General features: G+C 35.5%; 3 protein-coding genes across 3 annotated transcripts; 2 read left to right on the forward strand and 1 right to left on the reverse strand.

Moving 5' to 3' along the window:
- The first annotated feature begins 606 nt into the window (after positions 1 to 606).
- LOC117277959 (uncharacterized) lies at positions 607 to 1,266 on the forward strand. Its single transcript, XM_033657403.1, has 2 exons — positions 607 to 882; positions 967 to 1,266. Exons 1-2 carry the CDS (start codon positions 607 to 609, stop codon positions 1,264 to 1,266), a joined length of 576 nt encoding a protein of 191 aa, XP_033513294.1.
- Positions 1,267 to 5,313: 4,047 nt separating this feature from the next.
- Positions 5,314 to 5,979, reverse strand: LOC138899189 (uncharacterized). The gene is made up of 2 exons (XM_070185326.1): positions 5,664 to 5,979; positions 5,314 to 5,576 (listed from the first exon to the last, which is right to left on the reverse strand). Exons 1-2 carry the CDS (start codon positions 5,977 to 5,979, stop codon positions 5,314 to 5,316), a joined length of 579 nt encoding a protein of 192 aa, XP_070041427.1.
- Positions 5,980 to 11,184: 5,205 nt separating this feature from the next.
- LOC104101217 (uncharacterized) lies at positions 11,185 to 16,486 on the forward strand. The gene is made up of 5 exons (XM_009608661.4): positions 11,185 to 11,745; positions 13,079 to 13,157; positions 13,253 to 14,071; positions 15,156 to 15,407; positions 16,060 to 16,486. The coding sequence occupies exons 1-5, from the start codon at positions 11,331 to 11,333 to the stop codon at positions 16,217 to 16,219; spliced, it is 1,725 nt and encodes a 574-aa protein (XP_009606956.1). The 5' UTR covers positions 11,185 to 11,330; the 3' UTR covers positions 16,220 to 16,486.
- Positions 16,487 to 26,834: the final 10,348 nt, after the last annotated feature.

Raw genomic sequence — 26,834 nt, forward strand, 5'->3', positions numbered from 1 at the left:
CCACTTAATACAAATTCTTCATGTCTTCCATACATCAGACCATGATCAAGTGAACTCTTCACATAACGAAGAATTCTTCTTGCTGCATCTAGGTGTGAACTTCTTGGACATTGCATGAACTGAGAAACAATTCCAACAGAATAAGCAATCTCATGTCTTATTATTGAGAGTATTGCATGACTGTGAGTTGTAGCTGTATTTATGTGTATAGCTATATGCATAGTTGAGGGTACTTTTGTAATTAGCTAACATAGTTGGTGAAATATTCTTTCCATGCGTGTATATGTATAACACAATATAGAAATATAGATCAGATTTCTCTTTACCAAATTCATTCTCTGTCCAGAAGCTTCCACTGGTCTCTCTTCTTCTCTCTCGTCTGTTCCTTGTAAGCTCAATCGCTACATCAATGGCAGCTTCTGCTTGCATCTAAACTCTTAATTTTGACATGGTATCAGAGCTAAGGCTCAGTGTTAACTCAATTCTCGTTCAGGCTCATCTATTTCATCACTAATCTCTGTTTGTTTTGAAGTTGCAAGTCAAAATTGGGAAACCCTAATTTTCACCCACAATTTTTCAGATTTGTCGATTAACTCATCTTATATCATGGCGGTAGATGGCGATACTTCGGATTCAACTAATTCACCAAATGTAAACAAAGATACATTGGATTCGACCAATCCTTTGTACATGCATCCTTCAGAGAGTGCCGGGTTGACACTAGTGCCAGTAGTATTTGACGGAACTGGTTATAGATCCTGGAGAAGAGGCGTCCTCAGAGCTCTCTCAGTGAAGAATAAGGTCGGTTTCATCACCGGAAAATGTAAGAAGCCAGATTCCGGCCATCCGACATTTGAGCAGTGGAAGAGATGCGACGACATGGTGACATCGTGGATTTTCAACTCACTTTCAAAAGATTTGGTAGATAACTTACAGTATATGGTCGATGCAAAAGAATTGTGACAGGAACTGGAGGATAGGTACGATCAGACGAATGGAGCGAAATTGTACCAGCTTGAAAGGGAAATTAACGACCTAAGTCAGGGAACACTAGACATTACAGGATATTATACAAAAATGAAGAAGCTTTGGGAAGAGTTAAACACATTAAATGAATTTTCTCAAAGTTATGGGCTGGATTATGAGGAGACTTCCAACCCAGTTACAAAAATGGTAACAATAAGAACCATTTTCTCTGTTGCAGCATCTAAGAATTGGAAGTTGTGGCAACTTAATGTAAAGAACGTTTTCTTTGCGGAGAATTAGATCGTGGTATTTTTATGGAACAACCTTAAGGTTATGTATCTACGCAATATCCTCATCATGTTTGCCGGTTAAAGAAGATGTTGTATGGTCTTAAACAAGAACCACGTGCTTGGTATGGTAAAGTTGCTCAATACTTTATCTTTTGTGGCTTTAAAGTTTATGAGGTAGATTCTAGTTTGTTTATTAAAATAGAATTAAATATGGACTTGACAGTCTTATTATATGTGGATGACATGATCATTACTGGAAATAATGAAGTTGGGATCTCTAAGTTGAAAAATAAACTCTCTGGTCGATTTGAGATGAAGAATTTGGGAGAAGTTAGCTGTTTTCTTGGTCTTGAAATTGAAAAAACAGATCAAGGATATTTTATTTCTCAAAAAGCATATGCAAGAAAGTTGCTACAGCGCTTTGGCATGAGAGAGTCAAAAAGAGAAATCCACTCCAATAGAGCCACATCTCAAATTGATTAAAGATGAAAGAACACTATTAAAAGATGCTAGAAGTTTTCAGCAGCTTGTTGGTTGTTTAATTATTTAACTATCATAAGTGTCAAAATTAAGAGTTTAGATGTAAGCAGAAGCTGCCATTGATGTAGCGATTGAGCTTACAAGGAACAGATGAGAGAGAAGAAGAGAGACCAGTGGAAGCTTCTGGAGAGAATGAATTTGGTAAAAAGAAATATGATTTGTATTTCTATATTGTGTTATACATATACACGTATGGAAAGAATACTTCACCAACTATGTTAGCTAATTATAAAAGTACCCTCAACTATGCATATAGCTATACACATAAATACAGCTACAACTCACTGCCATGCAATACTCGCAATACCCTCCCCCCTCCAAGTTGGAGGTGAGGAACTCACTGCCAACTTGCCAAGAATAGAAGTATGTTTGATCCCTGTTAAGGCCTTCGTAAATATGTCTGCTAGCTGAGCATCTGTGGGAATGTGATGCAAGGTGATGAGGCCATCATGTAACTTGTCTCGTACAAAATGACAATCAACCTCTATGTGCTTGGTACGCTCATGAAACACTGGGTTTCTTGCCATGTGTACTGCAGCTTGGCTGTCACAAAAAAATTGAGATAGATGTAAGCAAGGAACTGTCAGTTCTTCTAGCAATCTTTTAAGCCACACTAGTTCTCCAACCACTTTTCTTACTGATCTGTATTCTGCCTCTGCAGAGGAGAGGGAGACTATTTCCTGCTTCTTGGATTTCCAACTAATAGGACTATCACCTAACAAGACAATGTGTCCACTCACTGATCATCGAGAATCAGGGCATGTAGCCCAGTCTGAGTTACAGAAAGCCTTCATAGTGCAATCTGGATTGTTGGAAAAGAAAATGCCCAAGGTTGGATCATTCTTAAGATACTTTAAGACATGGAGGGCAGCTTTAAGATGAGGTTCTCTTGGTGTTTGCATGAATTGACTTAAGTGTTGAACACTATAGGCAATGTCTAACCTTGTATTGATGAGGAAGTTAAGTTTCCCAACTAACTTTCTATAGTGAGTAGGATCTGCCAGCAGGGTTCCCTCTTCTGCCTTCAACTTGACAGTACAGTCAAGAGGAGAAGAGACTGTAGTATACTGATTGTCATACTCTCTCAACAGATCTGCAGTGAACTTCCTCTGTGAAATGAGGACCCCATCATCTTTGTAGAACACTTCCAGTCCCAGGAAATAGTGTAACTTCCCTAAATCCTTGATTTTGAACTGATCATGGAGGAAAAACTTTAGTGCCTTAATTTCTTCTACATCTGTACCTGTAAGAATCACATCATCAATATAGACAGCCACAAATACAATTGAAAAACCATTCTTTTTACAGAACAATGAGTGATCATTTTCTGAATGTCTAAAACCCCTGGTGCACAATGCTTCAGTCAGCTTAGCATACCACTATCTTCTTGCTTGTTTTAGTCCATACAAGGACTTGTTTAACTTGCAAACTAGACCAGGAACCTCAATCTGCAGTCCCTGTGGTACCTCCATATACACCTCTTCATGTAGATCTCCATGTAAGAATACGTTGTTCACATCTAGTTGGAATAGGTTCCAGCCCCTTTTAACTGCTATGCTAATCAGGGTCCTAACAGTTGTCATCTTGATAACTGGAGAAAATGTTTCAGTATAGTCTATTCATGCTTGTTGTGTGTATCCTTTCACCACAAGTCTTGCCTTGAATCTCTCAACAGTCCCATTTGCTTTGTGTTTGATTTTATACACCATCTGCATCCTATGGCTTTCTTACCTGCATGCAATGTCACTAAATCCCGTGTATGGTTAGCATACAAAGCCTCAAATTCGTGTGTCATGGCTGGTTGCCATGCAGGGTTTAAGGCTGCTTCCTCATAAGAACATGGCTTAGATTCATGAGTAATGTTTCTCATCATATGCTGACTATCCTTGTTTAAAGCAGTAAAACAAGTATGTTGATGGTCTGAAAGGGGAAAATTGAGCAAGACAGTGTGTGAGGTATTGTTCTTTAGATTTGGAAGGGAATACACATATTCACTTAGGTAGCTTGGTGTTTTGACTATTCTGGATGGTCTTGTAGGACTTGGGAATGAGGAAGTGTCAGTGGTATGTTGGTCTGAAGTATTTGAAAGGATAGGTGAATTTTCAGAAACACCTGCATCAACAGGTGAATGATTGCTTTGATCAACTAGTGAGGAAATATCTTGATCACCTGGTAAAGAAGTGTTGGTGACAGAATTTGGTGAAGTCCTAGTTAGTGACTGACTATTACTCAAAGCATCATTTCTATGACCTTTACACGCAAGATTATAATGAAAAGATGGCAAAACACAAGGAAGAGAAGTGTGATCAGAAGACACTACAAAAGGGAAAACATGTTCATGGAATTGTACATCTCTGGAAATGTGTATTTTTTTAGTGGCTAAGTTTAGTACCCTGTAACCTTTTATTCCAAAGGGGTAACCTACAAAAACATGAGGCTCAGTTCTGGGTTCAAATTTGTCTTTATGAGTTTTAAGAGTGGTAGGATAACATAGGCATCCAAAACTTTTAAGGTGTGAATAATTGGGTTTCTTCTTATAAAGCATTTCAAAAGGTGATTTGTTATTCAGGATTGTAGAGGGTAGTCTGTTAATCAAGTATGTGGCTATGAGGATGCATTCTCCCCAATATTTGATAGGTAACTTGGACTGATACAGTAAGGCTCTTGTAGTTTCCAATAAATATCTGTGTTTTCTTTCCACCACACCATTTTGTTGAGGTGTGTATGGACAGGTTTTCTGGTGTATAATTCCTTTGGAATGAAAAAATAATAAAGTTTCATTGTTGACAAACTCCAGTCCATTGTCAGACCTCATGGACTTAATGGAAGAATTAAACTGGTTTTCTATCATACACACAAAGGTTCTTAGAACTTGAAGTGTATTACTTTTACAACTCATAAAATATGTCCAGATTGACCTACTAAAGTCATCAACTATGGTAAAAAAATATTTGTAATTGTCATGTGTGACTGTGTGGTATGGCCCCCAGAGGTCTATGTGTAATAGTTCAAAAACATTGGTAGATGATGTGTTTTTCTGTGGAAATGGTAGTCTTGTTTGTCTGGCCATAGGGAAAATTGAACATAAGAATGGTTGTTTGGGTGCAAAATTTACAGGTATGAATGATATTCCCCTCATTTTTACAAAAGGTACATGGCCCAATCTGTTGTGCCATAAATAGTCAACACAATTTTCATAAGATGAAGAATTAGAAAAGGATGCACACACATTAGTAGAACAAGAAGATGTACAAGAACCTTTCTTATTTCTTGAAAGTGGAACATTTACAGATGATGATAAAAGACAATTAACAGGACAAGTTTCTAAGTTGTCATTATTTACAGTGAGTGATTTATGTGGTTGTGCATTATTTGAATTGCTAGTAGAAGCAGAACATGAATTTGAAATGAGAGAAGTGGGGACAGTAGCTAAACCAAGGAACTGGCATTTTGAGCAGAGGAAGTACAGACCATTCCTTGCTCTACCAATCTCCAGAGGCCTCTTCATTGAAGAGGCCTATAAAATGCATGAAGTATCAGAAAATTGGACAGTTGACTTAAGGTATGATGTTAAACAATGAACTGAGATCAAATTGAACTTAAAACTAGGGACAAACAACACTTTGTGTAAAGTCAGCTTAGGGCTAAGGACTGCATCACCAATTTCTGTCACTCTAACTTTGTATCCATTTGGTAAGGTTATTAAGAAAGGATAAGGTAGAATTCTAATGTCGGTTAATAGGGCTTTGTTATAGGACATATGATTAGAAGCTCCGGAATCTAAAATCCAATATTCAACAGATGATTTGAAGCATTTACATGAAAGATTACCAATAATTTCTTTATGAGTAGAGCAAGCCAATATACCTGCAAAGTTTGCTGCCCCACTAGTGATGTTATTTGAGACTTCAATTGCATTTCCACCATGGAAGTTCTCCAGCAGATGCAGTAACCGATTATATTGCTCCTTTGTCAGGTTTTGAATCTCCATGCTTTGATTTCCAGCACCAACTTCACTGCATCCTCCAGGAACTATCCCTTCAGGTCCTCCGTACACACTTGCAGCAGATGCCCTACTTTTTCCTTTTTCTTGATTGCTTGTTTTCTCGGCAGAATAGTATGATGATACTTCATCAAACAAAACATCTCTGGAAGTGACAAACTTTTTTGTTTCAGGATCCATACACCTCCATCCTTTCCTATATGAATCATTGCCGACAAAGACACATTTTTTTGGTTTCGGGTCAAGTTTAGTTTGGTTAGATGTTGGAATATGAACATAGCAAATTGAACCAAATACCCGAAAGTAATTTACATTTGGCTTTTCATCCTATAAAGTCTCAAAAGGAGATTTTTCTTTACCTGGCCATGGAGGTAAACGATTTATTACATGGCATGCACATTGAATAGCTTCAGCCTAAAGCTCTCGAGAAAGATTCTTATCGTGCAACTAGGAAAGGCTCATGGAAACAAGATGAGATAATTTCCTTTCCGAGACACTGTTCTGTTGGAGGGTACTTGGACATGTCATTTGTCTTGAAATACCGTTATCATCACAGTACTTAAAGAAATCATTTGACATATACTCGCCTCTGTTGTCGCTACGTAAACATTTAATCCTCATCCCAAATTCCTTTTTCACAGCAGTTTTAAGCTCAACAAATTTTGACAAATCTTCACTCTTCTCTTTCAAGAGCTTCACCCATGTATATCTTGAAAAGTCATCTACGAACACTATGGCGTAGCGAAAATCACTATAACTTGCTGTTTTTGTTGGTCCCATCAAGTCGGTATGAACCATCTCAAATATAGAAGATCTCCGATTCAATGATCTTTGAAATGGAAGATGATGTGATTTGCCAAATTGGCAGCCTTGACAAACTACATCTTCATGAATATTTTGTAGAGCTGGTATGTCATCCACCAATTTCTTTGAAGAAATTTGCAGCAACAATTGGTAGCCTAACTGTACCAATCGAGCATGCCAAATTGCTGGACTATCTGTTTGACTTGTCTTCTTCATATAGGCTTCCCCTACTGCCATGACAAATAAGGAACCTTTCTTTTCACCAGCAAGAATAACATTAGCAGTTATATTCTTTACTTTATTAAGAACCTTTGCATCATTTGGACCGAACAAAACATATTTTCCAGAATTAGTAATTTGAGAGACTGAAACTAAATTTCTCTTCAAACCTAGAACATGAAAGACATCGTTCAACTTGACATCACTTGTATCTCCAACATCAATCTTTAAAACTTCTTCTTTTGCTACTGGATATACCGAGTTATCGGCTGTAATAATAACTCATTCTCTGTTATGTTGACGCAGCTCTGAAAGTAGCGAATCATTGTCGATTACATAATGAGAGCAACCAGAATCAATGATCCACTCTTGTCTGCAGCTATCGTGGTTGTAAAGAACTTGGGTTGGTACAGCACCATCGTTCCTCCCTTCAACTACTTCAACAGTGAAGCATTGCTTCCATTTGAGTTTCTCATTTCCTTCATTTTCACTGGCAACATTTGCCTTTCAGATCTTCACTCTACATGTTTTCTTGATGTGCCCGATTTTACCACATCTATGGCACTTTCTATTTTCTAAGTTGTCATCAGTAGCTTTTCCACTATTTGAGCCTTTCTCTTTGTTCTTGTTTCCTGTTGATGTGTTTTTCTTTTTATTTTTGTCCTTTGAGAAGAGAACGACATCAGATTCAAAACTTTTTGCCATTTGCTTTGCTAAAGCCTCTTAGTTGGAAAGCAAATTTTCTAATTCTTCAACTGAAGGTTGCTTTGACCAACCTTGAATGGAGGTGACGAAAGGATTGTACTCCTTCAATCCTCGAATAAGAAATCGTCGCAATCTTGCTTCGCCGATCTTCTCATCCGGATCTAATTCTGAAATTTCAGCACAAATGCTTTTAACTCATAAGAAATATTCAGAAATAGACATACCTCCCTGTGTTAGCACTGCCAATTCATTTTTCAACAGTTGTAATCTAACTGTATTCTTTTGAGAAAACAATCTCTCGACTGTCTCCTAAACTTCTTTTGTTGAACTAACATCACGTACATGATCGATGAATTCTTTTCCAATTGAAGTTCTTAAAGCAAAGAGAGCTTTACCACATTTGATCTTCCATTTCCTTCGTGGTTCCGCATTTTCTGGAGTATTTGTGGGAATATCTTCTTCGGCACCAACGATAAGATCCCACAGGTCTTGACCTTGAAGATAAGCCTCCATACACATTCTCTAGTACTTGTAGTTTGTCCCTACAATCTTTTCAACACCAAACTGTGCATTTGAACTACTTCCCCCATTTGCCAATTCCATACTGCACAAAGAATTTCTCCTCCAACAAGACAAAACGAACTTGATAGAAAAGAAGAAAGAAAGAACAACCAGAGTTCAATAACTTGGTTCTGGTACCATAAAACAAAAAACAACAGAGGAAGGAAGAAATTGCAGTCAAAGAAATTGTAGGGAGAAATAAAAACACTAAAAAATGTTATTGCTTTCTCTGGAACTCTAGTTTACAGCAGGATATGCAAAGCATATAAATAAGACTAAACCACTAACGTTCAACTCCTAAAAAAAGCTCTAACAACTAACAAAGAATCCTATCCAAAATTAACAACTAAGCTGATACTATTCGTATAAAATAGAAACTGAATTATTTTGATTCAGTAAACATAAGTAAAACAGCAAATAAAACATGTAAGATGCACTAATTTTTAACAATCAATTCTGGATCTTTGAAGGAGATGGACTTCTTCTTTGACGGGTTTACTGAAGCCGGCTAGAATTTTTAGGTCTATTTATATTGAATAAACGTTTAAGACTATGTAAGTGTAAGGCTGCATACAAACTCCACTTACGGGAGTTCATCGGGTTAATCAATAGCATATGGGCGGCTATTTATGTTTTTTCCCATTATCTTTTGTAGGCATACAATGTAGTTTTCTTTATTTTTTTTTAATTTCTATAGGTAGTTGTGTATTTATCCCTAATTTTAGGGACTTTTTCGTATATATACGAGATTTTAAACTACTTACCTGATTTGTATAAGTTTTCATATTTACAGAAAGTAACTAAAATTTTTTACAAAAATATATACAAATCTGGTCATAATCTACAATTTATATATAACTTAAATACAAATATTTTATACAAAATTCGGTCAAAAATCATAATTTAAATACAATTTATATACAACTTGTATACAATTATGTAAGTCGTAAATATTTTGTATACCGTTTTTTACATTCGATATACAAAATATATACAATTTGTTTATGTCTTCTTTTTCGAGTTTCAATATGAAATCCAAACAAAACCTCGAATCTTCACCAAATTTTCTCAAAATTAAAATATAAACTTCAAAGGATATTCCCAATCAGTTGGACCAACACCCAATTCAAACAAAAAATAATTTACAAAATTCAATTTTCGAATTTAAAGTTTCTACGATTTCTAACGACTATCAATGGAGTTTAAGCTCATGTATACACAAAAAACTTTAGTTTAGTTTCAATTACATCGTCAATTAGTTTCAGTTTAGTTCCTAACACTAATTTTGTTGACAATTACTTGTTTATTTATCTAAAAAAGTTATGGTAACCCATTTGTATTGGTGCTCCATGTGTGTATTCTATGGCTTTTAACCAGTTAAATCATTTTTCTTCACCATTCTTCAAAGCTTCGAGCATGTGTCATCTGCAAAATCCGAAGAGAAAAGGAACACAGAGAGAAATATCTATACGGAGAAGAAAAATAGAGAAGAACGATGCCTACAATGGGTAAGATTGGAGTTTAATATATTATTTTGTATATAAATGGCAAAATTATATATGCTAGTATAATTAAGTAATAACCTCTTTATGAAGGATAAATAAGTTTAGAGGAATTTTCATAAACCAATATTATTTAGTGGCTATTAACTTTATATAGCTACCATATATATAATTACTTCATATAGCTACTATTAAGTTGTTACGGTACTGTATTCGTGTTGCTGTATTCATAAATGCAGCAGCAAAAAATGCCTAAAATCAGGGCAGTCTAACTGTACGCGCATGTATTCAAATGTATTCGTGCCATGTATTCATGATACAATAACGACAATCACCTTAAAAATTGGTATGTCCGGCTGTCTAATAACGGAAATAATATCAATTAGCATGATACACTCATAATATAACTCAACAAAATCAATTCTAACATGTCTCATTATCAACTCAATTAATTAGAATGATTTTTTAGTTGTATATAATTGTTGTATTTAACTTTTTTATTTAATGTGTTTCAATATTTTTTTTACTGTTGCATTCATTAGATTCAATATTTGTATTTACCGTATCCGTTATTTTATATTCAGTGTATTAAAATGTATTTGTATTAACAATATTTTGGTTATTCCTAATACATATTATTACTGATATATTCAGTATATTTCATTGGTTGTATTCACTGTATTTCTATTTGTATCTAGTGTATTTTTACTGTATTTTATTGTATTTTAAAATTAAATATATTCATTGTTTATATTATGTTCTATTTTAATATTTGTATTTAATGTATTTCAATGTTTATATCCTGTATTCATGCTTGAATATAGGTGTATTTAGCTGTATTAAAAAAAATACAAACCTTCGAAATATATAAATACAGACAAAAAATAATATGTTTATATAAAAATACAATGTATCTGAGCGAATTTGTACATAATACAATGTATTTGTATCATTGTATGTGACTAAAACTGGTAAAATTTGGCGCTTCTGAAACATAAAAACCGGAATTTTCTCTTGGAGTCATCGGAAAACCCTCAAAAGCTCAGTTCAGATGTGGTCCACTCCGTGCTTGATCGAAACAAATTGGTTGTTAACTCAAAACGCCTGATTGACATCTTCGACTAGTCAAATCACAAATTGGGTGTGACTCAACACATTGATTCTTTCTCTATTCTTGTTTGACTTTATGCAATTCAAAAAGTATTGCAGTATCCGTGTAGAGGAATCCATTATAATATCCAACATAGAAGAAAGCCGCAGTCTCTTTCTTTCTAATATAGCAGCAGTACAAACCCATTGTAAATATCCGGCATAGAAACTAAGCAGTGCAAATCCATTACAATATCTGGCGTAGTCGAAGAGAGAGAGAAAGAAGAAAATTTCTGTTGGGATTTTGAGAGAGAATTGTGTGTTAGTGAAAGAAAGAGAGAGAAAAAATATAAATTGCGTATTTCACGTCTCAATTGTAGTATATACCATAAATATCTATTTTGGTATAAAATATAAAAAGTAGCTATGGAAAATAATATTTTAAAATAATTTTGATTTATAATAAATATGGTGTATACCTTACTATAAGAAGTAAAATTTCCATAAGTTTATAATGTAGTCTAAGATGGGAAAAAATCCCCAATTTTTACGTTATTTATCCATTGGGCTAAATGAAATCCATACAAGACGGCCCAAAAAGACGCACAACAAAATTTCAATTTTCCGCCGAATCAAATCAATGTTCAAAGCATGTCTTCATCTGAACTCAACTTTCCCGCCTCTCAAAACCCTAGCAGCAAATGGCGATTCACATGGGAAGCTCAATCACACGTTTCAACTCTTCGATTAATCCTTTTCAATACCAAATTCAAGCCCTCTTCTCAATGCAACAATATCAGTATCAACTTATATGTGGAGCAATCTCTGCTCACTATCAGCTTTTTCGAACCGGAACAAAAACCCGCGACTTTAATTAGGGTTCCGCTTCCTCGGGTCTTAATTGACCCGGAATCTCCGGTTCATTCTAGAGCGTTTGATGATCATATTGAAGTTAAACTTTCTCTTCTTATTCCTGTTGATCATCCGCTCATGTCGGGCTTGGATTTATCTGAACCAGAAGGAAAACCGGCCTCAGATACGTTGTTTCCGTTCTCCGTGAATTATGGTTAGCCAGTTTTCTTTTTCCTTTAATTTTTATTTAAATTTGATTTGTTTAGTTTAATTTTGGTTTTATATGTGCGAATTTGGATGCTTAGTGGTGATTGGCTGATACATTGTGACGCAGCTAAAGGTAGAGGCTTTTATCTTAAATGAAAATTTCGTCGATATTTAAAAGTCAAAAACAGCATATTTTGTCATATTTATGATATTGTATTCTCTTTATAGATTACTCTCTCGGTCCCAATTTATGTGATGGTGTTTGATTAGACACGAATTTTAAAAAAGAAAATTATCTCATTAAGGTAAAATATCATTTTTTAAGTTAAATTATTTCTAAACATAAAAAGTGCAATTCCTTTAGAATAGACTAATAGGCAAATATGCCACATAAGTTGGAAGCGAGGGGAGTATATGTACCATTTCTCTAAAAACATTGGGAGAGTGGGAGTACTCTTTATAATTAATATAATGTTTTTACGATGTACCAAGGATGTGGCCTAGTGGTATAGTTGGAATAACTACTAGGAGATCGAAGCATTGGGTGATTTCTTCTTGTACACCCATTCCTTGGTGGAAGGATAGAAGTGCTTAGTGGGACAATCCAGTTGCATGGAAGCTGCCCCCACAAAAAACAATTAGTTATATTTTTGTACTCTCACCATTTATATGATATTTTACACTCTTTTACATCTCTTAGCTACCGCTTTGATTTATTTCCAACATACTCGAGATAATACTAACAATTTATAGATTTTCTTACCTTCATGAAAATCCAGTCTATTTGTAGAAGAGGGAGCAGGAGTCTGCGTTGCGCCTTTGGATTAAATAGTATATTTTAGAGCTTATCAAGAATTTACTTTTTTATGTTTGTCAGGGATTTTAATAATTTGCAAGACTAAAATTTCAAAATTTGATCAATGTAATGTGTTAGTCTATTAAATCACTTTATGGAGTAGAAAATACAGCTTCAAAGTTCTAAAACATGTGCTAACCACTAGTTAAAATAATGTGAATGACTTAATTAGTTAATTCTCTTGGGATACCAAGACAAAAAGAAAAATGAATAGACAGTGATATTAGAGTAGTTTTATTATGGTTTATATATATTCTCTTTTACTGTGTTTATGTATACCTTCGTTGATGAACTTGCTGAATTGTCATGCTGAAACTGCCATATCAACTTGCTGTTGATTGGATGTTTTAGGCATATAAATGTGATCACTGCTTGACATACCCTATGATTACCCTATGACTACCACTATTTGCATTCTGGCACCTATTGAGCTTCTTTTCATTTATTTATCTTCCCTCTTAATAATTCTTCTTTGTTGGCTTAGAAATGAAGGAATTATCTGCGATGGAGGAAGTCCACTTTTACTGCAGAAGTTGCTCGACTAAGTTAACCAGGGCTATCAGGTAGGACTCTTCTATCTCTCAGCCGGGCAGACAATTTCGTTACTTATTTTACTTGAATGCCGTTGCATGTCTCTAATATTTATTTCTTTAAGCAGATTATTTAATGAGATGCCATCAGTCGACTGGCAAGATGTTGCAGACAATTGGTTTGGGACATGTTGTTGCTCGTTTGGTGGTATAAGTGAAAAGCTGGTCAAGGAATTTGCAAAGTCATATTCTTGTACAACAGGTGTTTGCCTTATAACTGGCGCATCTGTTATTATATGCAAAGAGGACATTGTTGGATGTGAATTTCCTGAGCCGAATAGGGACCAAACTTATGATTCTCAGGTCAATTCAGCCGAGACGACTTGTTTAACCAGAGATGTACCCTGCAAAAGTGAACAATCAAGAAAGGTCTGCTTCAACTATCCAGGCGCAGGAGAGGTAGTTGATGAGATTAGCAGCGGTCGCCCTATAGAAGAAAATATTGGGGTGAAACAAAACAATGAAGTTGCTGAAATGGTGTTAAATGGTGATAGTTCAACATGCATGCCTTTAAAGTTGAAGGACGAAGACAATATGAAGTCATTGGCTGGAATTTCTTCAGAAGCAAACTGCCACACTAGAAACCAGAACGATGGCTGTTGTACAAGCAATATGTGTGAAATGGAGAAAGAATATGAATTGAATATTGAACTCCTAGATAAGCAGAAGATATTTCTTAAAGGCTGCCTTGGGGATGCTTTTATGTTGAGACCTTCCAATCTTTCCAATGATGTCAAGTGGATTGAATTTCTCTGTCCTAAATGTTCATCTATTATAGGATCATATCCTTTCTCCAGTGATATTGCACCATTGGATGATGGAATTCGGCTATACAAATATAACATATCTACTTGTTTGCCTATTTGTGGGGTGAATGATCTGTTTAGGTAAGCCATCTTCCTTGTCCCTCTATATTTTGTTTATCTTGTAATTGGGGCACTCTTGTTTTCATCTGAACTCAAAGTTCTTTACCAACTAGTGGTTCCTGAAACCATGTGGATCCTGTAAAAGTGATGTGTCCTTTAGGCTATATGTTTCTTAACATTTTCTCCCATTATATTTCCCTGAAACCGTATGGATCCTGTAAAACCATACATGTCTTTTTCTCTTTCTTTGGAGAGCTGAAAAAGACATGAGAACAGTAACTTTGTCAATAATGTAGTAAATGCTAAATAGTTTTCTAGTTGTGCTATAAGTAAGATGTTGGTTTGTGTGAGAGACGACATAGGCTATACCCTGATAGAGAGACGTACTTAGGATAGAGCTTATTTCCTCTCTCTTTCATTTATATCCACTACTGATGTGCTATGTGTAAGGAGGATACCTAACAAGTGAAAGATAAGATCTATAGATTGAATGTTGGGCCTTTAAGGCTCAAAATATTCACAAGACGAGTGTGTAGAATTGTTGATGTTTAGAGCAATGCATGTAGTTTAAAATTGACAAGATTAAAAATGATCACATCCGACATAGGTGGAAGTAGGTAAAAGGAGTCTTGAGATGGTCTGGTCAGGTCAGGTCCTACTTTGACCTCCAAATGCATCAGTCTAAAGGCATGACATTGATGATTGAAGTTGTTATAGAGGACTAGTCAGACTTAAAATTACAGGGAGACTATTTCTGAGAAGCAAGATGAACTTAGCTAAGGACAGAATACAATGAATGCAAAAATCCATATAGGTGATGTAATTAGTTGGGATCGAGACTTCGTTGTGTTACATACTATGCATGGTGTTTATCATGAGTGTTTTTTAGTTTAGTTAGAGACCTTACGTTAAGACAACTCTTAGTTTTACTCAACCCCTGATTTACCTTAGAATAAGTATTATTTGTATTGGAATGGATTATGCCCAAATGGAGTGGATATAGAAAATTTTCGTATAGTCAACTCCAACTAGTTTGGAATTGAGGGACAATTGATTGATCGACTTTGATTTCGTGATGTATTAATACACTTGCTCTGGGAGACAGGAACTATACGTTGGAAAGGATGTTTACACGTCAACTGCTTGAAGCTGCACAAGATGAACTATCATTTCGGACTGTTGTCAGAGATATGCACACCAAAAGTCCACTTTCACAAATTGTTCTCCTAAACCCAAATGCATGGTGCTATAGTGGATGTTGCATGCATGACATGGAACCAGCTGCTAAGATCAATATGTACCCGATTGTCAAGCTATTATTCTCTGCGAACATTAAGGGCATGGAACTTGAACCCAGGTGATTGCTTCTCTACTCTAGCTGGTCTTTTCTTCTGCCTTTTCATGCCTTCTTGCATATATTTATATGTTATCTTCCCTCTATCTCTGCCTTTATGCTGGGCAGGGGAAGAAAAGGGGAAGTTGTTGGGGTGGGGAGGAGGTTGGTGTTCAAGCTTTTGGACCTTACAAGTTATATACTGTCATGTGCATCAACTGGGTTTCAAGAACTATATGATTAGTTGCCATATTTAAAGATAAGTTGGCATGAAATACTAAATTATTGACTTCCTGATGATTTTGGAAAAGATATACTATTGTCGAAAGTTTTAGATAGCATTAGATGTTGCTACCGATTTGAAAAGAAATTGTTTTTGAACACTCTCCAAGATGTTGTCGTGTTGCATATAAAAGGCAAAGTGGATCCTTAAGAAGCTAGGCACTGCATCTTATATTAGAAATCCAACTAAAGGTTATCTAGATAAATCTTGTAGGATTTACTGGAAATAAGACAATCATCGACAAGATTTGTTATTACTTCATCTGTTTCAACATTATCCTATTGCACATGTTCCTGTGGCTATTTTCTCTTCTTTCAGTTCACACACTCCTTACCAATGACTCCTGTTCCCATCCATTTCAAAGCTCCTTGGCTGAGATAAAACTTTTTGCAGGAAAGTAGAAGAATGGGTGACCAAGAATCAAACAGATGAAGTTTATATGTTGCCATCTCAAGTGACAGAACTAATTACAAACTTGGAGATGGCAAATAAAATGTGGCCACCGTCACATATGCTGTTGCAGGGTTTCTATATGTCATCCTTGAAGAGATAAACGGCAAGTCGTTTCAATTTCACTCGACATTCCTTGTAATCGAGGAGGAACAACACTCTTCGTATGTAAAGTGCATGTTCCGGCATTACAAGCATTGGCCTGAAACAGTGATCTCACTAATTGAGCATGTTAACACCCTAGCCTTACTGGTAAGCTGTAAGTTTTGACAACCCCTCACCAAATTGTACCAATTTGTGTATTGTGATTGAATAATTAATAGATACTCCCTTGGTTTACATGAAGTAATAATTTTCGATTTTTAAATTACATACTTTCACATTGTTTAAAAATATTTCATAGTATGTTCTGTTTTGTCGAAAGCTATATGGGGAAATACTTAGCAAAGGACAAGAGGGCCTATCGTTCTCTCGTGGATCCACGTCCTCATAATTTTCCCAAATCAGCTTCCGCAGAAGAATTAAGGACAAAGCAACAATGTCGACTTTAAAGCAAGTTTCTTGGTTGGTATATGGATAGCTTAGATTTGTTTATAGTTGGAATTCTGGCTTGTCTGTCTATCTATCTATCCTATCTATCTATCTGTCTAGTAGAAAAATCAGCCAGCTGAAGGTGTATTGAGGGCAGTTCGCAGGGGAATGATCTTATTTAACTTATTGGTGCCTGAAATTCTTTCATCTATGACTAGCATAATTCAGTGAGTAATAGCAGGACGTGGATCATAATACTGAAGTTCCAAGCAAATAATATGTATTAGTGGAAGAGTCGTGAAAATCTGGTTGTGGAGGGAAGATGATGCCATTTTCGGAGTCGGGTATGGTATTTAAGTGGAAAAAGGTAGAGGGACGCATGTATAGAGGGACAAGCTTATTATCTAGAGTTTCGAATCTGTAATAGCCAATTTCCTTGTTATCAGAAAAAATAGAGGATGCTTCATTTAGTTCCAGACGCGGGTTGTCAATAATAATGAGAGTGTTGTATTAGCAATGGGGACAACTTGCTATTGTTGGATTCTTTCAGCTAAGTTTTGTTCCAGAAATAACGCCAAGCCTTTTTTCACAAGTCAAATATATCTGCCATGGATTTTATTCTGCCTTTTATGAGATCGAGGTCAAAGCCGAAAGGTACGATTTAAAAACTCTGGGAATATCACAAGCATTCCCTATCATTAGGGCCAGGTGTCGGCTTTTAAGTCCACTATTTAAAATATATTTACAATGTATTTAAAGATTAGCTAATTCATCCAAACTCTTGAATTTTTGAGCTGTTAATTTAAAATTCAGGACTAAGTGTCTTGAATTTCTGAATTACTAATTTAATATTCTGGACATAAAATTCAAACTTTAGGACATAATTTTCGAATTTTAGGATATATTTTAAACATGGCCCAAAAATGAGTAAGCCATCTTATCACAATCCTTGCACTATCCAGTGAAAAGATTTGAGAAAGCATGTAGTAATTGATTTGATCATTCAGAGAATTTGTGCCAATTCTTTTTAGTCTTTGACCCCAAGAAACATATAGTACAAATTGATAGACAAATTCTAAAATTGTTGTCGTCGTTGAAATTCTGTCTCCTTCAAATATCATAAAGCAAATAAGGCTGTGTCTTCATGTTCTCAAGATCCTGGGAACATATTCCCCTTTATGGCATAAAATAATTGACAGTTCATGCATGCATGCTGTAGTCTGATAATTAGGTTTCAAATAAATAAATAGAAGGGCAAAGTTACCTGAGGAGATTAGAGAAAAGTAGAATTAAAGAATCAGATTTCCATTCTCACTTTGGCTATAAATAGTATCTTGGAAATGGAGCTCTCACAGCTCATTAGTTTGAGCAAATTAGCATTAGTATAACATGCAGAAATATTGAGAAAAGAAGAGAGGTCTTACATGAAGGTAAGAATCCCTTTGATAGCCAAGGATGACTTGCCTGCTTCATTCTTACATGCTAATATTGTATTATGTGCCAATTATCAGCATTCTTGTTTGATCACCAGGCAGTCTCCTTGGCTAGTCTAATGGGTTCGTATCTTTCATGTTAGACTCTTCTCTTCTTCTTCAGCCACTAAAAGTCATAACTTATTTTGTCTCTCTATTTAGAGAGAGACTGACTGTTGTTTCTCTCATTTTGGTCATCTTACTATCTGGTTGTTATATTTATGTTGCTTTACATGGCTTCTCGTTGTTGTGCTTCTTTTTTCTCTTCATTAATGTGATGCTTATGCTTCCCTGAGCCGAGAGTCTATTGGAAACACCCTCTCTATCTCAACAAGGTAGGGGTAAGGGTACACACTACCCTCCCCAGACCCCGCTATGTGGGATTATACTGAGTTTGTTGTTGTTGTTATTTAGAGGCAAATTCAAGATTTTAAATCAGTAGTTGTGAAGCAGCACTGCACCGATAATTCTTTCGATAATGGTTGAGGATATTTTTAAACAAAATTTCAAAATTATCGATCACCTTCTTAGTTAACTGTGTAATCTGCCCTTTAGCCATCTATCTTTAGATACGAAGGGCTAATGAGTCATAAAATTTTAAGCCCAAAAAATAAGGTAAGAAATGAGGGAAACAACAGCCTCACACCAAGATTTGCTTTATGCACTTGATGATGTGATGATATTATGATAATTCAGATGTCTTTTTTTTTTGCAAATAAGAAGGGCCTCGTTCCTATCGGTAGAAAAACTTCTCTCGAGCAATTCAAGAATCACTTGGGTGGTAGTAATATAGTCTGCCAATATATATTCCTGTCTTTTTTTTTGACAAAAAATTCATATCTATTATTTTATACCAGTAAATTAGATGAAGCGAAAAAATTTACATTAACAATGAATGTGTGTGCAATGTCGTTGTTTGAAAATATGTTGTTAATAAGAAAGAGAAGGTAAAGCTTAGCAGAATGCTGATATTGCCATCATTTGTTAGGTATATGGTGGGCTATAGTTAGTTTTTACAAAATAATGATAGGTACTTCATACTTGAAAGATGAACATGAACTTAATATGTTGTGATAAAGTTTATGAAGCAAAATATTTGTTAGATTGTCTTATATCGGTTGAGAGAATAAGTTATTTTTTTTCGTTATATGATTTTGGACAATGTCTTTTTCTTTTCATTGTATTACAGTTAAACCCATCTCTAACCCAGTGTTAAACTCTCATGTTATGAATATCCACGCTCCAATAAACTTGATTGAAGAAGTTATCTTCTTATATAGTTTTGAATAATACTTACTTTGTGAGCTTGAATTGAGTTAGACACCCGTCCATTTCTAATCAAATCGAGAAAGAACTATGAAGAACAAGCTTTAGGAGGTTCATGTTGACCAATTAGAGTAGGTTTTCTATGTTTTATTTGGGTCTTATTTATTTTATGTGGTCCAAGAATATAAAATGTCGATGTGGATTGCCACGTCAGCTGAAAAAATTTAAAAAATCTCGTTGAGTGATTATCGGAGTGCAATAGGGATAGTTGAGTGTCTTTCTTGTTATAAATGAAAGAAAAGTGATTTTACTCCATAATTTGAGATAGTTTACTGAGTAATAGACTCTAGAGTTTGAAGTTAAATGTTACTGAGATAGCCTGTAGTTTTAACAATTTTGAGCCGAGTGTTTTTACACTTAAAAAGCATTTAAATACATAACGTAGAGGCACAATAATATATCAATTTCTCTTGCTGAGATATTAAATGTTGTAATTCTTAAGCATTCATCATCCTGCAATTCTTCCGAATCTCACCCCTGTATCACTACAACAAATTTGGTTATCGGTTACAAATTATTTCGTCGCTTAAAAATCATATTTCGTCACAACAAACCTTTTGTGACGAAAAATAAATTGTCAATCACTCGTCCTTAAAAGTGGGTCACTAAAAGTATACAAAGACAACTTAGTGTTTTGTCGCTAAATAAAGATAGATTAACTACGAAACTCTTTTTTCGTCCCCAAATGCATAGTATTTACGACGAATTTGTTTGTCAGAAAAAGTATTGAAAATTTGTAGGTGATATTGTGTTTTCGTCACTAAAAAATTATTAATACCAACGAAACTACCTTGTCACTAATTATTTAGTTCAATTACTGACAATGTTAATTGTCTCTAAAGTTACATGTATTTAGTAGCTGAAAAAACGTGATTTCGTCACTAAAGATGACATTTTATATACAAAAAAATGTTACGTCCCTAAATGATTAAATTAGTGACGACTTTGCTTTTACAAAAATGATTTACAATTTTTGTAGTTAAAAACTATCATGTCGTCGCTAAAAGTATTGCTTTTACCGATAAAACAAAATTGTCACCATAAAGTGTCATAATTAGTGACACTTACAATTGTCATAAAATACAATGTTAATTCGTATTCAAATAATGAAATATATTATTAAAAGAAGGCTGTTCTACGACAAATATTATATTTAACAACTTTTTTATTGGCAATAAAAATGAATAAGGGACTTTCCCAATATTTCTAAAGCAGTTATGCCTATTTACATTCAAAAATAATACTAATACATTTCATTAAATGTATCAACAACAAAAAAATTAAACTATTCTGATCTAATAGTTACTAGTGTCACTTTGTGTCCAACAACTAATAATAGCTACTACGATACTAGACGATACATTACGCATAATAGTTTCTCTAACTCTTTATCATAGTGAAGTCTTTCACAATGTCAAATTTCTGAACATCATAGCATATGACCTGAAATGACAATAAAATTGAATATCAACATGATATGAACTTTGTTTTAAAAAAAAAGAAAGATGAATGAATCAAATAGAAAAAGAGTTTAGTTGTATTGAAGACAAATTCTATTAGTCTATCTTTTCACAGAAAAGAATATAAGGAATAATTGACTTACAATATAGGTGAATCACTGGCTATTTTTTTTTAACTGCCCATGAACTATGAAGGCATAAACCAGAGGTGGAACAAAGCGGGAATATGGGCCTGTCATACTAGTTGAATATTTTTCTTTTAACAAACTTGTAAAATCCTATCTATCTTGATTTCATTATATAAAATCCTCCAAGCACCCTCTTTATCTTGGAATGGAAAGACTTGCAATGGCAAGATTAGCAGTAAGACCACCTCTGAATTTAACAAAGCTATAACTTGTAGCCTACTCTAGTATGAGAAATATGGCCTACAACCCAAGGATAAACTTCCTAGACCTTGTTGGTCCATAGAATCATCTGCATAGAATATCTCCTTTACAGTTGAGATTATGGAATGATGTTCCAACTAACTACCATGTCATTTTAATGTTCTACATTATTCGCACTCTAACTTCATCAGCCAAACCAACAAGCAAAAGATCACTCAAATTTTTCTCCAAATAGAGTACGTATGATTAACAGTAGTATAGGTGAGAAATTTTAATAAAACTGCTAAAAAGATCAATTGAGTCAAATAGAAGGAGAAGCTATAGAAAGAACTAGCAAAGAGGAGTATTGTAATAGAGGAAAGTGTATAAGCGAATATTGAAAAGGGAAAAGGAGTTACCCAACATGCTAGATGGAACAACAAGTCCACCTCAAGTTATTTATCCCTAGATTTAGATTTAGGATTATAGCTTAATGTTCTCCATTTGCTTGTTCCTACACACAACTTTAACAACAGATTTCACAACTTCGCTCTCCAGAAAGATATATAAGACCATATCTAAATTACAAGCCATATTAAAAAGATGACTTTTTCCACATTGTGGCTCAAAATCATAAGCCTAAATTTGGATATTCAAAGTCATACTAACTTCTGAACAAGCCGTCATTCCATCTAGTTAAGAAATGTCAGAAAATTTTAGTCATACTTGGTTGCTGGAAACTCAATTATTGAAAAGTAGATTTCAAATTGACATTAACTATCTTCAACAAATGTACTATAACAGAGAGCATGATCTAGTTCTAGGAAATCCTTTAGAATTTTTCTTGTTAAAGATATTCCATGAATCATTATATGTGAAGAATGAGAGTCATGTTACCTTACATGCCAAAGCAGGGTCGGAGCTCCGTAAAGCACCAAAAAGCTAAATTAAAGAGTCTAGCACAAGAAAAGTAAATGATATTTTATTATCTTATAGTGGTGAGCAGTAGTGGAGCTAAAGGGAGCCAAGGGCATTCAAATTAATCCCCTTTGCCGAAAAATTATAATACGTGAATAGGGTAAAAAAAGTTTAGGTATATATGAATTGCTGAATTCGCTTGATATAAGAAAAGATTCTAGTGTAGTGGTAATGAGATTATAGCAAAGAAAAGGAAAACAAAGAGGAAAAAAATTAAAATAATTCTGTGCATTCTAACAGAGAAATAAAGATGAAATTTCGGGAGAAAATCTAGAATACAAGTATAACCACCCGTTGGAGAAACTACATCCAGATTTTACTTTATACAGGAAAAAAATGCCATTCAAAAAGATCTCGAAATAAACCCAAAATTATAAATTGAACTCATCTATAGAAATTATATCATCAAAGTAAACAAGTGTTGGAAATTTGCTTCACCTAGACAAATATAAGACCTATCTGTTTGCCACCATCTTGACCTGTGCAAGTGATAAGATACAAGAGATTCAACGATATTTTAAAATTAAGAATTAGGAATTATGAAATTGTATGTAAATGAAGTGAAACCCCTATAAACTTTTTCTAATAAGTAAAAAGGTTCTCAGCCTCAGACCTCGGGACTGTTCAATTATTGTATAATCGAAACCATAATCCATCTGTTCGTTGACAAATTGGAAACAAAACAGAACTGTTTCAGGATTTAGAACCAGATTAAGATGACGAATTAGTGTATGAAAATCTCTTTGTACCCAAACAAAACCAAGCATCATAAAAAAGGAAAGGGGAATGTATGATGAAGAACATACCTTTGTTGTTCGGATTGTGGCGACTTGCCCTGTAGAGAAGATGATGAAGAAAGGGCGTCCGCAACTTGCTCTACTGAAAGATTTCGTGAGTTAAGAGGCACGGGAATTGAGCCCTAATTGATATTCATAACTTCTGAACGTGGGTAAATAAACGGGGATCTGAAAAATTTAATCGAATTACCTAATTACTCCCTGGTGTGTGAAGTAAAGTTGGGGATGATGTGTCCAATATTGTCATTTAACTTTCTTTTATTTTTATTTATTTTTTACTATTTGAGAAATAGAACTAATTTACTTCAAATTGATAAAGTGATTTTTTTGGTCTTTTAAAATTGGGAATGAGAAGTTGGTCTTGTAGCTCCTAGAATAAAAATGATAAGTAACAACATAAAGTTCTAAAATGACTCATGTTGAAATAATTTAAACGAAGGCAAAAAGAAGTAAAAAGAAAACTGATTTACGATACGTTTTATTTTCTACTATTTCATCAATATTGCTTCATATTAGCACCATTATCAATATGTGTCGTAATATTATATTAAGAGTTCGTTAAGTTAAAAATAATCCTATTTATATGATGAATTTAGAAAAGAATCCAATTGAATTTTTTACCTAATAAGTTATTTCAAAGACTTAATTATTTGTTCTCAACATTATTTTTGTTGATTCAAATTTTTAGTATTATCTCATCCCAAGTTTTAAATATTAAGTAATTTTAATTATATGATAAATTTGAAAAACTGAATTGTATTCTTTTGCTAATTAGTTAATTTCTCAAGTTATAAAAAAAATCTTTGAAGGAGAAAATTACAAATTAAATTGCATTCATAATCAAGGATAATTAATATTGCTAATAAATAATAAATTTTAAGAGCTTTTGAGTTGGTGATTGTGAACTCTATTTTTCTGAAGAGGGAGGAGCATTTTATTACTTCCCGGAGTATGGTGGCTAAGACTCAGATTGATTATCTCCTCCTCAGAAGGTGTGATAAGGGTTTGTGCGAGGATTGTAAGGTAATCCCGAGGGAGAACCTCGCGACACAACGTAGACTCCTGGTGATGGACGTCGGTATCTTGATAAAGAGGAAATAGAGGTCTGTACGGGGTCAACCGAGGATTAGATGGGGAGTTTTGACTAAGGACAATGCGCAGGAGTTAGAGAGGCGGTTAACGGCTTTGGGGGCCCTGGAAGAGTGGTGAGGATGCTAGCGTTATATGGACGGCGATGACGGACTGTATAAGGGAGGTGTTAGAGATCTCGAAGGGCTACTCTGGCGGGCACCGAGGCAACTGGTGGTGGAATGACGTGGTCCAAGGTAAAGTGGAAGCAAAGAAAGCAGCATACCATAAGTTAGTGGAGAGCACCGACGAGGAGTAGAGGAGAGCGAACAGAGAGAGATATAAGGAAGCTAGGAGGGAGGCAAAATTAGCGGTGACGGAGGCTAAGACTGCTGCGTTTGATCGATTGTATGAGGAATTGGGGCCAAAGGTGGGGACAAAAAGCTATTTCGGCTAGCCAGAGCGAGAGAGAGGAAGGCTCGTGACCTGGAACAAGTTAGGTGCATCAAAGACGAAGAAGGTCATGTATTGATGGAAGAGGCCTAGATTAAGCAAAGATGGCAGGCGTACTTTCATAAACTGTTGAACAAAGAGGGGGACATAAACATCGTGTTAGGGGGATTGGGGTACTTTGAGAGTCACCGAGACTTTAGGTACTGTAGGCGTATTAAGGTTGAGGAGATCGTGGGAGCGATGCGTAAGATGAGTCGGGGCAAAGCGACCGGACTAGACGAGATCCCAGTAGAATTTTGGAGGTATGTGGATAGAGCAAGCTTAGCTTGGAGTGGCTGACTGGGTTGTTTAATATTATTTTTGGGACGAAGAGGATGCCAGATGAGTGGAGGTGGAGTACATGATTCCGCTGTACAAGAACAAAGGTGATATCCATAATTGTAACAACTATAGGGGTATCAAGTTACTGAGTCATACCATGAAAGTTTGGGAGAGGTTGGTGGAATGGAGGGTAAGGAGGGCGATGTCTATATCAGAGAATCAGTTCGGGTTCATGCCGGGTCGTTCTACTACGGAAGCTATCCACCTAATTAGGAGGTTGGTAGAACAGTATAGATATAGGAAGAGGGACTTGCACATGGTGTTTATTGACCTAGAGAAGACGTATGACAAGGTCCCTCGGGACGTTCTTTGGAGATGCCTGAAAGTGAAAGGTATACCAGTAGCTTATATTACGGTGATTAAAGATATGTATGATGGAGCTAAGACTCGGGTTAGGACTGTGGGAGGTGACTCCGAGCCTTTTTCGGTGGTTATGGGGTTACACTAAGGATCTGCGCTCAGCCCATTCTTATTTGCCCCTGGCGATAGACGCGCTGACACACCATATTCAAAGGGAGGTGCCTTAGTGTATGCTGTTCGCGGATGATATAGTTTTGATTTATGAGACGCAAGTCGATGTTAACGAGAGACTGGAGGTTTTGAGGCAGGCCCTGGAGTCTAAAGGTTTCAAGTTGAGTATAACCAAAATGGAATATTTGGAGTGTAAGTCCATCGACGTGTCGGGGGAAGCGGATGTGGAAGTGAGGCTTGACTTACAAGTTATCCCTAAGAGAGAGAGTTTCAAGTACCTAGGGTCTATTATCCAGGGAGATGGGGAGATCGACGGAGATGTCACACACCGTATTGGGGTGGGGTGGATAAAATGAAGGTTAGCGTCTGGAGTCCTGTGTGATAAGAATGTGCCATCGAAACTTAAAGGTAGGTTCTATATGCGGTGGTTAGACCGTCAATATTGTATGGGGCTGAGTGTTGGCCAGTCAAGATTTCACATACCAGAAGATAAAAGTAGCAGAAATGAGGATGTTGAGATAGAAGTGCGGGCATACTAGGATGGATAAGATTAGGAATGAGGATATTCGGGAGAGGGTGGGCGTGACTCCCATGGATGACAAGATGCAGGAAGCGAGGCTTAGATTGTTCGGGCACGTGCGTAAGAGGAGCCTAGATGCTCCGGTTATGAGGTATGAGCGGTTGGCTTTGGCAGGTACGAGAAGAGGTAGAGGGCGTCCTAAGAAGTATTGGGGAGAGGTGATAAGGCAGGACATGGCGGGGCTTCAGATTTCTGAGGACATGACCTTTGATAGGAAGGTGTGGAGGTCGAGCATTAGGGTTGTAGGTTAGGGGTAGTCGAGCGTTTCTCCTCGCTGCGCCGGCTAGTCTCATAGTGTTTTGTCTAGGACTGTTAGCGGTTTTTATTGTGTTTCATATTTTTTTTCTGTCTTTCACATTTTGGCCTTTTTATTTATTTGCTGTATTTTACGATGCTGATACTATTTTTTGGGTTTCTGTTGTTGTTACAGATCTATTGTCTCTGAGCCGAGGGTCTCCCGGAAACAGCCTTTGTAGGGGTAAGGTCTGTGTATACTTTATCCTCCTCATACCCCACTAGTGGATTCTACTAGGTTATTGTTATTATTGATAAATAATAAATTTTAAATAGATAATATTAAACAGAAAATTACTTGAATAAGTTTATCACGACTTATTATTAGAGTTAATCAATTCTTTAATTAGGTATTTAGTATTGCGTAATAATTTGGAATCACAATTTGTTAATGATCACATATCACAATTATTTAAATTTTGGTATATAAATTTAGTAAAAGTAGTGATTGACTAAAGGGTAATGTACATACTATTATATATACCAGAGGATCGAAATATTTTTTCACAAAAAAAATCTCTATTTTTTTTTGCTAAAAT

This window comes from Nicotiana tomentosiformis, chromosome 9 (assembly GCF_000390325.3).
Source record: "Nicotiana tomentosiformis chromosome 9, ASM39032v3, whole genome shotgun sequence".
NCBI lineage: Eukaryota > Viridiplantae > Streptophyta > Magnoliopsida > Solanales > Solanaceae > Nicotiana > Nicotiana tomentosiformis.

Excerpts from the sequence above, each read along its gene's own strand:
- LOC117277959 (XM_033657403.1), top strand. The coding sequence starts at position 607 with ATGGCGGTAGATGGCGATACTTCGGATTCAACTAATTCACCAAATGTA. Across the intron at positions 883-966 it reads GGAAGAGATGCGACGACATG|GAACTGGAGGATAGGTACGA; the intron begins GTGACATCGTGG and ends GAATTGTGACAG.
- LOC138899189 (XM_070185326.1), bottom strand. The coding sequence starts at position 5,979 with ATGGATCCTGAAACAAAAAAGTTTGTCACTTCCAGAGATGTTTTGTTT. Across the intron at positions 5,577-5,663 it reads TGGGGCAGCAAACTTTGCAG|ATTCCGGAGCTTCTAATCAT; the intron begins GTATATTGGCTT and ends ATTGGATTTTAG.
- LOC104101217 (XM_009608661.4), top strand. The coding sequence starts at position 11,331 with ATGTCTTCATCTGAACTCAACTTTCCCGCCTCTCAAAACCCTAGCAGC. Across the intron at positions 14,072-15,155 it reads GGGGTGAATGATCTGTTTAG|GAACTATACGTTGGAAAGGA; the intron begins GTAAGCCATCTT and ends TCTGGGAGACAG. Across the intron at positions 15,408-16,059 it reads GGCATGGAACTTGAACCCAG|GAAAGTAGAAGAATGGGTGA; the intron begins GTGATTGCTTCT and ends AACTTTTTGCAG.